General features: G+C 50.1%; 2 protein-coding genes across 8 annotated transcripts in view; one reads left to right on the forward strand and one right to left on the reverse strand.

Annotated features, from left to right (window-relative positions):
* The first annotated feature begins 96 nt into the window (after positions 1 to 96).
* On the forward strand, positions 97 to 2,419 carry SPAG8 (sperm associated antigen 8). Of its 2 annotated transcripts, XM_045195160.3 has the most exons (7): positions 97 to 224; positions 300 to 1,059; positions 1,185 to 1,359; positions 1,563 to 1,608; positions 1,692 to 1,806; positions 1,930 to 1,992; positions 2,088 to 2,419. In XM_045195160.3, the coding sequence occupies exons 1-7, from the start codon at positions 187 to 189 to the stop codon at positions 2,274 to 2,276; spliced, it is 1,386 nt and encodes a 461-aa protein (XP_045051095.2). In that variant the 5' UTR covers positions 97 to 186; the 3' UTR covers positions 2,277 to 2,419. The 2 variants fall into 2 exon arrangements, with proteins under 2 accessions (XP_045051095.2, XP_045051096.2); XM_045195161.3 differs by lacking the exon at positions 1,930 to 1,992.
* An 83-nt stretch (positions 2,420 to 2,502) lies between these two features.
* The window catches only part of NPR2 (natriuretic peptide receptor 2), a 47,172-nt gene continuing 36,294 nt past the window's right edge, over positions 2,503 to 13,380 (reverse strand). For 2 of the 6 annotated variants that reach the window (XM_053922718.2, XM_053922715.2), the window contains 20 exons: positions 11,949 to 12,062; positions 11,510 to 11,645; positions 11,175 to 11,269; positions 10,815 to 10,947; positions 10,502 to 10,586; positions 9,883 to 10,012; positions 9,646 to 9,720; positions 9,368 to 9,445; positions 9,037 to 9,141; positions 8,841 to 8,912; positions 6,883 to 7,042; positions 6,541 to 6,696; positions 6,294 to 6,462; positions 5,981 to 6,127; positions 5,413 to 5,536; positions 4,930 to 4,998; positions 3,477 to 3,651; positions 3,307 to 3,405; positions 2,953 to 3,044; positions 2,619 to 2,817 (listed from right to left, as the gene is read on the reverse strand). In XM_053922718.2, coding sequence (XP_053778693.1) covers positions 2,752 to 2,817; positions 2,953 to 3,044; positions 3,307 to 3,405; positions 3,477 to 3,651; positions 4,930 to 4,998; positions 5,413 to 5,536; positions 5,981 to 6,127; positions 6,294 to 6,462; positions 6,541 to 6,696; positions 6,883 to 7,042; positions 8,841 to 8,912; positions 9,037 to 9,141; positions 9,368 to 9,445; positions 9,646 to 9,720; positions 9,883 to 10,012; positions 10,502 to 10,586; positions 10,815 to 10,947; positions 11,175 to 11,269; positions 11,510 to 11,645; positions 11,949 to 12,062 — 2,280 coding nt within the window. In that variant the 3' untranslated portion in view covers positions 2,619 to 2,751. Of the gene's footprint in view, positions 2,818 to 2,952; positions 3,045 to 3,306; positions 3,406 to 3,476; positions 3,652 to 4,929; positions 4,999 to 5,412; positions 5,537 to 5,980; positions 6,128 to 6,293; positions 6,463 to 6,540; positions 6,697 to 6,882; positions 7,043 to 8,840; positions 8,913 to 9,036; positions 9,142 to 9,367; positions 9,446 to 9,645; positions 9,721 to 9,882; positions 10,013 to 10,501; positions 10,587 to 10,810; positions 10,948 to 11,174; positions 11,270 to 11,509; positions 11,646 to 11,948; positions 12,063 to 13,380 lie in introns of all 6 variants that reach the window. The other 4 variants (XM_024560188.4, XM_045195147.3, XM_053922714.2 and 1 more) reach the window with 4 other exon arrangements.

Raw genomic sequence — 13,380 nt, forward strand, 5'->3', positions numbered from 1 at the left:
GGATGAGATGGAATGGAGTCCGGACGGACGGAAAAGTGGACTTCCCACACCACACCAGGTTTAAGACTTCCGCCCCGCAGGCCACCTGACTCCACCCCCACTCTCCACGTCCGCCCAGCTCTGGTTCTGCGCAGTCTCCTGGAATATTTTGCCGTCTCTATGGCAACCCGGTAGCTGGTGTCTGAGATGGAGACCTTTGATTCTACTGACGGATCGCGGTCGCGGTGAGAGCCGCAGGAAAGTCAGAGGACTTCCTCTGCTGAGCTTTTGACAACTTTGACGCATTCTCTCTCTTTCAGATCTTTCCACGTACAGCCCAGCCCTCAAGGACTGGGGTCCTCTCCGGAATCGTTTCCTTCTTCGGATGGCGGTCCTAGGTCGGCCCCGGCAGCCGCAACCACAGCAGCTGCAGCAGCCGCTAATGCCACTGCAGCCGCCTCCACTGCCAAAGCAGCTGTATTATCTGCGAAGACCGAAGCACCCTCTTCTGAGCAAAGCCTTCTCATGGATCCCGCCTCCGACAGTCTTCTTGGGAAGCCCTGCACCGGACCCAACTTTGCCCACAAGATAGGCCATGAGAGAATTGGCTTTAAGCCTGTCTACGTTTCCCATGTTGCTCAGGATCCCTGTACTATAAATGACCTTAGCTCTAGCCCTGGCCCTGTTACTGGCTCTAACGCTGGCCCTGTTCTTGCCTCCAGTTCTGGTCCTGGCCATGGCTCTGGTCCTGGCTGTGGCTCTGGTCAAGGCACTGGTCCTGAGTCAGGCTGTGGCCCTGCCTGTGACTCTGGGCCTAGTCCAGGCTGTGGCAATGGCCCTAAGCTCAGCCCTGACACTCTTACAAGCTTCAGAAATCCGGGGTCAGACCCGGTCCCTAATTATGCCTCTGGAAATCACTACCAACACTGGGAGCCTAAGAAACAGCATTGGAAAGTTTTGCAAGTTTCAGAACCTGCTACTGGAGGGCTCTCTAAGCCCCCCAAGGCTGAAGGGAAGTGTGAGGTTCTCAGCAAAACTTTGCCACGGGGCCAGTGCCTTCTCTACAACTGGGAGGAAGAGGTATTAAGGTTTTGACCTACTCCCTTTTCCTAAAGGCTGCCCCCAGTTCCCTAGGGGAGGCAGTCGTGTATGATGGGAGTGGGGACCAGAAAGAACATCATGATCACTCAACTTGGGGCCCACAGAGAGCCACCAACCACCTGGATCAAGTCCCAAGCATGCAGGATGGCTCCGAAAGCTTCTATTTCCGACATGGACACCAGGGACTGCTAACCCTGCAGCTACAGGCACCCATGCCCCTCAGCACCACCCAGAAAGACTCCTATCAGCCCCCAGGAAACCACTGTCAGCCAATGAGAGGTGTGAAGCATGAGGGAATGGGCCAGAATGAGTCCAGTAGTCAGGGGGGAAAAGAGAGGAAGGAATTTGTGGTGGGACTATGGATTGTCCAATGGGTACAAGGGCAAAACCCCATGATTTTCCTTCCTTTTCTCAACTTTGTTTCTTCTGGGCCTGCTTCTTAACCAGATGCCCCACTCTGTTCACTCCCTGCCCTCCCACAGGGAAGCGTGAAGCCATGCTGGAGATGCTCCTGTGCCACCAGATCTGGTGAGAGGCCGGGTTAAGGGGAAGGGGGAGGGGGAGGACAAAAACCAGGGAAGAATGGCCTGGACACCCCTGTGACTATACAGTAAAGAGGTGCAGGCAGAGCAGGAACCCACAAGGAAGCACTTTGAGGTCGAGTCTGTGACACACCATGACTACCAAAAGGAGCCGGTGCAGACAGGGCCTCCTGCCCCAACAAAGGTGAGAACCCATCCCACCCAACATGTGCAGCTGGGTTCTGGGGGGCTGTGGGAAAGCAGTAGACCCAGAGGTTGAGAGAGGGAGCTTCAGGCCAAAAGTTACTCAGTTATTTTTCCCTCAAAGCCTCACAACTACCGTAAGGAGCAGCCTGAAACTTTCTGGATACAGAGGGCACCACAGCTACCGGTGTGTGACTAGTGTTGGGAGGAGTGGGGGAAGAGGGAGGGGAAGAGGTTCTGTTTGGCAGAGTAGGATCTGTCCTCACTCTGGCATTCCTACAGGGTGTCAGTGACATCAGGACACTGGACACACCATTCCGGAAGAACTGCAGCTTCTCCACACCGGTGCCTTTGTCCCTGGGGCAGCCTTTGCCCTATGAACTTGAGAATTATTCCCACCGATTGGAAGGAATCTCTTCCCTTGGCTGTCAGGGAGGAGGGCAGGGTGGCAGAGGGGATAGAAGTGTCTAAGGGTGGAGGAGGGGAGTGAGATGTCCACATGGAGTCTAGTTCTGTCTGTACTGGACAGGTGGCGAGGAAACGAATTGTTTGTACTTGGTGAAGGGGCTTTACATAAAGGGCTCTTTTTGATTCTGAGTCTGCTAATTCAGTGATTCCCTGAGTTTCTGTGTTCATACCCCCAATACCTTGCCTTGGAGCTGCCCTGACTATGACATCATGGGTTTTGTTGTTGTTGTTATTTTTATAATTGGCCAAAATATTCTGGTTTAGATACAGATATTTACAGAAGGTAGGGAAGAAGGGGACCAGGCCAGAGAGGGGCAGGTATATGTACAAGGCTGAGCTGCAAAGGTCAACAAACTCCCCATCAGGGTGATTTCCATCTCATATGACAACGTCCATTTCTGGTGTATGGAGAGATGATAGCGACTGCCTACCCAGGTACCAGCAGCAGGAGATTGTCTGACTTGAAAAGAATTGGAGTTTACAGAAGTCCAGCAGGTCCTTTCCGCTCTCCTAGGAGCCAGTAAGTTCGCATCTTTCCTTTTCCCTGGGAGCGGAGGAGTGGATAAAATTCAGATTCTTCCAGGTCATTCCCTTTATCTCCCTCTCTTCCCCCATGGTGATCTCCATAATCACTCTCCTCCTCCCTTTCCATGACCCCTTTCCCTGGGTCTGTCATCACCTTCATCTCCACATCTCCCCGAAGCTCTAGCTGGAAGCATCCTAGCTCATCCAGGGCATCCTTGGTGGTCGAGGAGACGTGGATCTTCAGGGCTGGGGTAGGATGGGGGAATGGTGGAAAGAAGAAGAAAAAAGGCAACAGAAGAATTGGCGGTGTCAGAGAGAGCTTTACCCCACCACCACTGCTCAGGAGGCTCCCCGTCTTCCCAGCGCCCATGCACCAGAACCTAAACATGTCCCAGGATGGGGCAGTCAGGAACTGTGGTCTCAGACTGGGAGACTTGGAGAAACTCTGAAAAGAACAAAAGGGCAACACAGACTGAGATGAAAGTGGGACTGAGGGCTCGTGTCTCACCTTGACCGTTAGACTCCATTCGGGAAGCAGTGTTCACCGTGTCCCCAAAAAGACAATAGCGGGGCATCTTCAGGCCGACGACCCCAGCACAGACGGGTCCTATGAGAAGAAACAGGTTGGGAGAGCCTGGGAAAAGTGGATACTGGAGCTGGAGTGAGAGTTAGCCTTACCCGTGTGGACCCCAATGCGTAGCCTTAGCTGGTCATGGGGTCGGTGGCGAATGCGGAAGGAAGAAACTGCGTCCAGTAATGCCAGGGCCATACGAGCGATTTCTGGGGCATGTCGTTGGCCATTTCGGCCTGGGAGACCAGATACCACCATGTAGGCATCTCCAATCGTCTCTACCTAATTGAGAAGGGGACTGACATGTCACATCTGTCTGTATCAGTGGGAAGAGTAGAGGGAAAGAGCCGGACACCACTGTGAGTCATCCGGACAGCCTGGGAGGCCAGGTGATTGACTGGAAAAGTAGGCGCCATGGTCCTGAGAATAGGGGGGGGGGGGTGGGGAGTCAATGGAATCTTTAAGTCTTCCTGCTCCACCCCCGCACCCAGTGAACACTTGGTGAACGCTTGCTGAATGAATGGACACCTTGTTTGCAACGGGGCGTGGACAAATAGGCTCTGCTGTCAGGAATGGGACGCAAGGAAACAGGGCCGACCTGAAGAGCACAGAGGGTGGAGGAGGTCAAGCTGGTCCAAGAAAACGGGCCTCAGACAGCCATCAAAGGTCAGAAGGCAGGTGCTTGGTTTTGTTAGCTGTACTGAAGCTGTGTAAGAGACTGTCCCTGCTTTAGGAACTCGACCCTGAATTGTTTAGGATAAAGGGGCACTATGTCTGAAACTTACTCTCAAATGGTTTCGAACATAATTATGTAGATAAATTTTTTTTAAATAAAGCAAATGGGGGAAAATATAAAAATTAGTGAATCTGAGTAAAGGGTTTATGGGAGTTCTTTGTTACAGTCATACCAGAGATTATAGAGTGAATCCAAAAGGAAGCACAAAAATGAATATTTATTATCTACACAATGTTAGATAATACAATAAACCAGATAATTAGATAATACATTTTCTACAATAAACCTATTCCCATATTACAAATAAAACACCTGGGGCACTGGGAGCTCCTCCTGTGACTTGCCCCTGGCCGCACAAGGGATCACAAAGCCGATACTCAAATCTGAATAGTTTTTACCCCCGAGCACAATAAAGCCCACCCTGTGCTAGCTCAACAAGTTCAACAGAAACCTTTTACAGCACAGCTCATCCCTCACCCCCAATAAATCATTCTGTACCCACATCTTGTATGATTCTTCCATGTTTGGAGGGGAACAAAAGAAAAAATGGATAGGCTGTTTTTATACCCCCAGGAAAATATAGCAGACGGGGGCTAAATCTCATGGTGGTTCCGAGGAGGGAGGCCCGAGGAGTCACAGGGAATTAGACTGGAATGTAGTTAGAGTGCCAGAGCCTCATTTGTCAGCAAAGGGCACTGCAGCACTAGGGTGCTGGAGACTCGGGAGGGGGAACTGACCGTGTAACAGGTAAGGCGGGGGGGGGGGGGTGTCAGGGAGACTGGGTTTTAAAGGTGTCTCAGTAGGAGGGCAGTCCCAGCTCTCACCTTGTAGACATCAAAGTTGTCAATTATGGCATCAAAGCAGGTGTACAGGTCATTCAGAAGTGTCACCACCTAATGGATAGGAAAGTTGAGGCCCTGAGACTTGTGTCCAACTTTCTAAGAATTCGCCCTGGCTGGTGTGACTCAGTGGATTGAATGGTGGCCTGCGAACCAAAGGGTCGCCGGTTTGATTCCTAGTTGGGGCACATGCCTGGGTTTCAGGCCAGGTCCTCAATTGGGGGTGAGCGAGAGGCAACCACACATTGATGTTTCTTTTCCCTCTCTCTCTCCCTCCCTTCCCCTCTCCCTAACAATAAATAAATAAATATTAAAACAAAAAAACAAAAGAATTCTTAGCCCAAGGGTCATAACAAGACATGGGAACTCCAGAACAAACTGATCTTTCCTATTATCAAGGATCACTATGCCCCAGTGAAGCTCCCCCACACCCCCATCCCACCCTGTAATCTCACCCATGGCTCTCACCTGCATTGGGGTGCTCTCTGCTGACAAAGCTGTGAAGCCCACGATGTCACTGAAGTAGATGGTAACACTGTCAAAGGCCTCAGCCTGCACAGTCTCTCCCCGTTTTAACTGCTCTGCCACTGAACTAGAAAGCCGGGATGCAGTTTGAGCCAAAAGAAATGAAATGAGAAAAGAAAGGAGTTAGTTCTAACCTGAAAACTAAGCCTGGTGGAGGAGAAGGAAGGTGGCTGGGAAGACACTATAGTCTAGCGCAAGGTAAGCTGCACAGTCCATGGGAGGTTGGAACAGGCTCCCTGGGGATGGGGGCTAAAGGTCTCAAGTTGGGATTGTTCTACATACACTTGCTGGAGCAAAGGCATGCTAGACCAATGTCCTAAGAAGAAGGCAGCATAGTGCACTTGGAGACAGAATGGAAACAGTCTCTAGCCAGAAAGGCTCACTGGGGCTGGACGTAACAAAGCAGGGTTCTAAGTTTTGGGAGGTGAATTCTCAGGAGACTGATGATGAGGCACAATCCAACAGAGCAGAATATCAAAGGAAAAGGCGGGGAGGGGGACAAAAGTCTCACTGGGGTAGAATTTGGTAGAGCAGAGCCTCCGCTTTGCGCTTCTCCTCCAGATAGGCCTGTGTGCGTTCCTCCACCAGCTTCTCCAGGTTATTGGCGTACTGCTCCATGCGCAACAGGAGGTTGTCCAGTATGCTGGTGCCACCCTCCCTGGGTGGGGAGGGGGGCCAGAATATGGTAACTGTTTCAAGATTCTCAAGACTCCCAGGACTTTCTACCCAACCCACCCTCTTGGCACCGACCAACCCCACCTCATCCACTAGGCCTGATGAGGCTTCTATCCCTGGGGAGCGCCTGCCCCTCGGTGCCCTCTCACTTGTTAAAGCGGCGAATGAAGGTCTTAATCTGCCCAAAGTCTGGCCGCTCAGCTGGGTCCTGGGCCCAACATCGCTCCATCAGCAAAACTAGTTCTTCATTCAGTTGTGTCCGGTCAATACTAGGCCGGAAATACGGCCGCTGACCATTTCTGACCTTCTGAACAATCTCTGAAAGTGATAAAGGGTTTGGATGAAGAACAGGGCCCCCCAACTAGAGGAGGCTGTAGGTAGTAGATTGACTGTCACCTTTGGGGCTGAGGTCCAGGCCCTCCACGTAGAAAGGGCCACTGCGAAGTGCTATCTCCTGTAAGATGATCCCAAAGCTATAGACATCAGCCTTCTGCATGCCTGTGGTTGGCAAGGGGTTGCCACTGAGCAGTTCTGGAGCAGTCCACAGCTTCTCTGAAAAGAGGGAATCAGCTGGCCAAGTCCTTAAGAGGGGCATTCCCAAGACCACCTGGGCTCACTCCCATAATGCTGCCCATATTACTGTCACTCCGTCTCCCTGTCCTACCCTCCCGAGGTGGAAATGACCAGAGCTAGAGGAGCAATTCAAAAGTGGGCTTGGGGGTTGAGGGGAGGCCTCACTGGCATAGAGGGCGTGACTGTCATCAGGTTCAGCAGTTGATCGGAAGCTGGCCAGGCCATAGTCTGTGATTTTGAGCACAAAACGACTATCCACCACACAGTTGGAGGACTTGAGACTCCCATGGGATGCAATGATGCTGTTATGGAGAAAGGCCATGCCCTGCAGGATATAGAACAAGTCATGGGATTGGATCGTTTCTGGCTCAGGACACCCCCTCTCCATGAGATGGGCATTAGCTAGCTGTCTAAAGATCTTGGGGCCACAAACACAGTATGCTAATTGTGGAAGGCCTCCTGTGCAGTTCCCACCCAAGGAAGCAGGCGGAATAGGAGAGTCATCCCTTCTTTGCACCAAATGCAATCTACTGGTACCCAGGCACCAGGGACAGGAGAAATGCTTAAGAGGGAGGACAAGGGGAGTTATCAGTTGTTAGCCTGTCAGTCTTCTGAGTAATGAAGGAAACAGAACTATGAGGGTGAACTCCAAGAATGACATGACACCCATGGGTGGCCTCAAATGTATAGCCACTACTTAGGAAGACATGGCTTGAGACCCAAGTATCAACAGTACCCAGATGCATTAAAGAAGATTAACTGGTTGTAAACTGTAATGTATACGCATATGTAGGCATGCAAGTCAGGATGAAGGAGGAAAGCGATCTCCCAGGGTGGATGCTGGGCCAGAAAGAAAGTGTAGACAATAGTAAATTAGAAAACCCTGCATGAAAAAAACCTGGAAAATGGACAAAAGTAGGAGACAGCTGCCCAGCCAGTGCAGCAGCCTGACACTTCTGGCCCTGTGGGGCTGAGAGGAGAGAACCTTTGCCTGGGAGGGACGAGAGGGCAGGTCCTAAGGAGGCAGAGTGGTGCTTCCCCGAAGGAAACCCTGGGGCCTACCCAAGTCAGTTCAGGGGGCACAGAAAAAGAATACAATGTTTGGGGTTATTTTTAAAATAAAATATAAAAATAAATAAAAACCAAAAGAATACAATGTTTTGTAGGCTAACCAAAACACCTCTGCCTAATGTTTAGCTCCGGACAGAAACAATTCACAACTCTACTCTCTGTGAACTCTTCCTTTTTATTCCTTCCGATATCGACAAAACCTTTGGGAATCTCCAAATTTGTGAATACAAAGTGATCAGGCTCCTGACTTTGTTCCAGAGTACTTTCCCATCCAATCATTGTTCCCATCCAATCATGTTTTTCTTATATTTATCAGCACACCTCCAGTTGGGCACCGCATCAACTTTTTATCTTTCACTTGATGGCAAGCTTTCACACACACACAAAATTTTTTTCAATAACCTCATGAGAATTGAGCAGAAAAATCAAACCAGCTTCAAGTGTGGTACGAATGATATACTAGTCCAGCTGATTGGCAAAGGCACTTGCTTCTCAACACCTGTCCAACCGCTACAAGATTCAAATGCATACCCTCGCAAATCCATGGATCTTTGGGTCATCTGAAAATAGCTGAAACCTAGTGTATCAGAATATACCAAAGGTTTAGTATAATTTTCCTTAGTTTCCCTTAGTTTTACTAATAAGTATTTTTTACATTTCAATTTTTCAGACCAAAAGAGCAGATATGCCAAATACTGGTCAGAGAGTAAATGATGAAAAAAGAGAGAAATATTTTTGGAGACCGCATTTATCTTTTCCCTGCTCAGGGATTTTAATATAAGCTCTTGGAGGGTGGGGAAAAAAAAAAACAGAGAGAAAGAGAGATTTGAAATATCTCTACAAGTACAGGACTTTTGAGGGCAGATAAAATTTATTGCCCCCATGAAAAGCCCGAGACCCTTGGTTTACCCATTATTACCCAACAACAAGAATAGGGGATATGGAGAGTATAAGACTTTCAGAGGACTAGAAGGAAAAGTCATAAGCAAAGATAGAAAGATGGAGGCATTGTAAAGTGGATGAGCTCTTAAAGAGGCACAGAGAAGACTCACCTTAACAAGGTCATTAATGAGTGAATAACGAAACATCCAGTCCAAGTTGATGCTGTCATTTTCCAGAATATCCTGGCAAGTGACATGAAATAGATTATGTGATTATCCCAGGCCCACTAGCTGTCACCTGAATAGAGAGAGTCAATGTAACTCTGGGCCCATCTCCCCACCCCTGTGCCCCCCACTTATCCCTCACCTGCAAACTCCCACGAGTACAATATTCAGTGACGATGCAAATGTTGGGAGGGTCTATGCAAGCACCAATGAAGCGAGTGAGGTGATTGAACTGAACATCTCTCATCTAGGGGAAAAAAGAGGGGGGGAGTAGAAGAGAATTGAAAGAGCTATACATTTAGAGAACTCTACCACTATATGGGAGGACCTTCCTCTTAATTGTACCTACAACTTCAGGTCATTTATAAATGAAGCCGTTGCCCTCCTAGCCAATTTCACTGTTCTACAGTCCTCCCCTTTCTCTTCCTCATCCCTGTTTACCCCTTGCCCTCAACCCATACCCCTTTACGTACATGTTTGAGTTCAAACAGAACCTGCCGGGTCAGCTCAATACGCTTCTTATTCACATGTTTGATGGCAACAACATTTCCCTGATAGTGGGAGTAAAAGGGGAAAAGGAAAAATTAGTATCAGCAGGAGTTTCTGGGTGCTAGAACTGTGGGAGCCTCGAGGAGCTCAGCTGGACATAGAGAGGAGGGTAATATGGGGCAGAGATTCATGGGAAGAGGTGACAGATGGGGATGAGACAGGATGAAATGGTGGGGACCAGAACAAGCGGATGACTGTTCACCTTGAAGTGACCGGTGTTGGCAAAGATCTGGTATTTCCCATGGGCTGTCATAAGCGAGCCGTAACTGGATCCCCGCTGGGGCCAAGGGCAACATGGAGGCGGAAGGATGAAAGGAACATTAGATGGTGGTGGTGGCGCAGGGGCTATCATTACAGGCCGATGTGCTGGGAAAGGTCCAGGGTAGGAAAGGACAGGAACTCAGAGGAAAGCAGAGGGACAGCTGAGACAAGGGCTCACCAGTGACAGTGTGAGGCGACTGCCTGCACCTTTGTGATATCGCTCTGAATTGCCAAACTGCAGCTCTTCCCAGCGAATGCGCCACAACATGCTGGCCAGCTCCTTCTCCAGCATCAGTTTTCTGTAAGGACTGCGCACCTCAGTTGACTGGCAAGCCCAGTCCTACCGCCCCACAAACCAACAGTGGGGTTGCAGGGGCCTCCCAGCAGCTCCTGAAGCGGCAATTGTCGCACCCGGACACAGGACTGAGAGAGAAGGTTGCTCTGTTGACGTACCTAACACTGTCCTGTGCTTATTTAGAAACACAGAGGCCAAAGGTAGAAGTTTTTCTTAAAATGGTAGCACCCATGGAAAATTCACCTTTGCCCTTGTAAGACCCCACTCAAAATCACTAGTTAGTACATGCAGTCTCGAACCAAAAATGGAAAGACAACACCGAAGCTAAAAAGACAACTGAAGTAAACGACTAGAGAGGAGGACATGAGGTCTAAGAGACAACCACCAAGTTAAGAGGCCTACCCCCACCCTCGTTACAGGGACCGCCTGGCCTCAGCCAGAAGGCTGTGTGGCAATGGGCGTGGGGGAGAGGGAGGGGGTCAGTGGAAAGCCAAGAACTCACCGGAAAATGAGAAAGCTGGAAACACCAAACATGATGAAGGTGATTCCTGTGCCCAGAGCCACAATTGCCAGAGTTGAAAGTGGAGCTGAAGGGGAGAGTGGGACCCTGAGAAAGGCTGTGTGTGGAGTTGGAGGAATGGGAAGGGTGATGCTCAGGGCGCAGGGAGCAGACAGGCCTCTTGAGGGAAAGAAGTGAGGGGGGGGTACATAGAAGTAGAGGTAAAAGCAGGGCTAAGGTGGGACATCAGTGAGGAGCAGGAGAAGAATGGAAATAAAGGGAGGAAGGACTGCTCCCAGTCCCTGCACACACCCACTTTTATCACAGGATGGGTCGTCCAAGTCAAAGGCACAGGGGGGATTGTCCAAGGGGGGCGCCCCTTTCACCCAGGGGATAGGCCGTCCCGTCCACCAAATCTGCTTCTCGGCTCCTGAGTAGTGGGCTGCAGGCTGTGAGGAAGGAGAGAACTGGGCCCATGGGCCTGCTCCCCCCAGGCTCCTTCCCCGGAACCCAGTTATTTGACTGCTTTTCTTCCCAACCTCCTACCCACCCAGGATGCAGCTCCAGCAGAGGAAATAAGTCCCTGCCTCTAGTACCTTTGATTTCGCCCCCACTGAACCTTGGAAAGCTAAACTTGCAGGGCCCACACTCTCCTCCTGGTCTCCTCCCCCATCACCTGAAAATCCCCAGAATCCAGGTCTCCCATGGCCCACAGGACAAAATCAGTCTCCCGGTCATTGTTCTTGTCCATAACAACCAGTCCAGTTACACCTAAGATAGAAAAGCATAGCCCTTACTTTGAGATCTACCCTAGGCTCCTCTCTGGTCTCCACAGTCCCTCCAACTACCTCAGGGTTCAACCCTGGCCCCGCTTTTAATGTGTCCACCTCTGCCAGGCTCTCGGATCCTTCCTAACTCTCCTCCCCACCCCAGCAGCTGTATTCTCTTCTGCCCACTCCACTCCTGAGCCTGACAGCAGCCCTCTGGGCTCCATCTGACCCTCTTTATTACCATGGTATCTCCGGCCCTGCATTTTTTCCACAATTCGAAGTCCATCCGCCCGGGTGCCTCCTTCCTGTATAGTCTCGTTCAGGACTTCGGCGTATAGCAGGATCCCATCATAGAAGCAGCCGGCGATGAGGTTCATCTGGGGGTGGTAATTTCAGCGATGCTCCGCAAATGTCCTGCCAGGCTCCCTTCCCCAGCTCCCTTGCCCATGGTTGGAATCTCCTTCTACCTCTTCTCTCTTGTGGTTTGCTTTCTTCCCTCCTCTCATTCCTAAGGTGCCATCCCTACCTCAGTGGACTCTAGGGCAGAAGGAAAATCCTGGATGGAAGTGGACAGCCCCCAAACTAGGGCTGGCTACACAGCCACGGCTTAATGCTGAGTTAGGGAGAAGAGCCTTCCCTCAAAGCCTGGCCTGATGCTCAGGAAAGAGAGATCTACTTACCAGGGAGGGGGCCAGCTCCACACCAAAATCTTCCCGGGCTCTGATCAGCAGACGATTCTGGAATTCCTGATACTCTGGATTTGGGGGTTCTCGGTACGTGATGATCAGTACCGTCTGTACCAACAGCACGTGGGGAAAAATGAACACGACATTCAAGACGGGCGTCAGGGGATAGGAGGAAGCAGGAGAGGGAAACTCGGTGAAATACACGTGATATGAAATGTACATGGATGAGTCCGAAGGGCAAGAGGATATTAACTCTATGGTTGTGTGCCTGTGGGGGGATATGTGGTGTGTGTTTAATACATCTGGGGCGAGGGAGTGGCACACCTCCATAAAAGGTATAGAGGATTGCTCTGGGACAGTGGAGCCTGGGAAACAGATGAAGCTAACTCTGTCCACAAAACCCAGCCCCTACCTGAAGCCCCTACCCCCATCTAGGTCTCCCGGCAGGGCTGCCACAGAACTCATAGCATATCTGTCCCATCCTTTCTGGGCACCTGCTCACTATCAAGGGTACCACTGATCCACTGATCGACAGCTCCTCTCTGAGGTGTTAATTATTGTTAACATTATCAGTACAATGTTTACATTTCCAAAACAGTGTCTCCACCCAGTGAATCAAAGAGATTCCAGGTCCTATGACAACGGCAGGAAATCCTTTGAGACAGTGATTCCATCTGTGAAAAGCTGTGAGCCCATTCATTTAATGTGTGTGAAACACCTACCAGAAGCAGCTCGGGCCTGCATACTGACATGGCCCTACACGTCACTAGGTAATAGCCATGTGTCACAGAGAAAACACACAGTCACACACCTACAGACATTTCATAGATAAGCTAATAACACGTTTGGTCTCAGCCACGCACACATCTCACTGGACCCAAGTCACTGTGTCTCTGTCTCTCATTGGGGGTGTCTGCCTGACTCCCACTGGTCTCACACCTTCCCCCTTTCATAGCGAATGGAAATACTGGCCTCCACCTCCACCCCAGACTCGCACAATCACTGAGACCAGCCTCTGCCTTGGACAGGAAACTGGCTCCACAACCTCAGGGAAAGACTTCAGATCAATACATATTGTGAAATGTGACTTTGAGAAATGACAGATTTAAATCTAGTCATTCCTATCAGTTTTGTTCGTTCCTGTCACAGAAAGCACATACAGACCATAGAGATACTAGATACATTCCATATGATCTATTATATATCAATTCATTCCGGGTAGGACATAATGAAGTCAATTTCCTTTTTTTTTTCCGCTTCTGTTGTTCATCAGGACTATGTTGTCTTCCCCTGGATTACTGTAGAAACTTTTTATTTCTTTAGAGGAAGGGAAAGGGAGAAAGAGAGGGAGAGAAACATTGACGTGCACACAGGAGAAACATTGATTGGTTGCCTCTCATATGCCCGCAACATGCCTGACCCACAC

Source organism: Desmodus rotundus, chromosome 1 (assembly GCF_022682495.2).
Source record: "Desmodus rotundus isolate HL8 chromosome 1, HLdesRot8A.1, whole genome shotgun sequence".
NCBI classification, from domain to species: domain Eukaryota; kingdom Metazoa; phylum Chordata; class Mammalia; order Chiroptera; family Phyllostomidae; genus Desmodus; species Desmodus rotundus.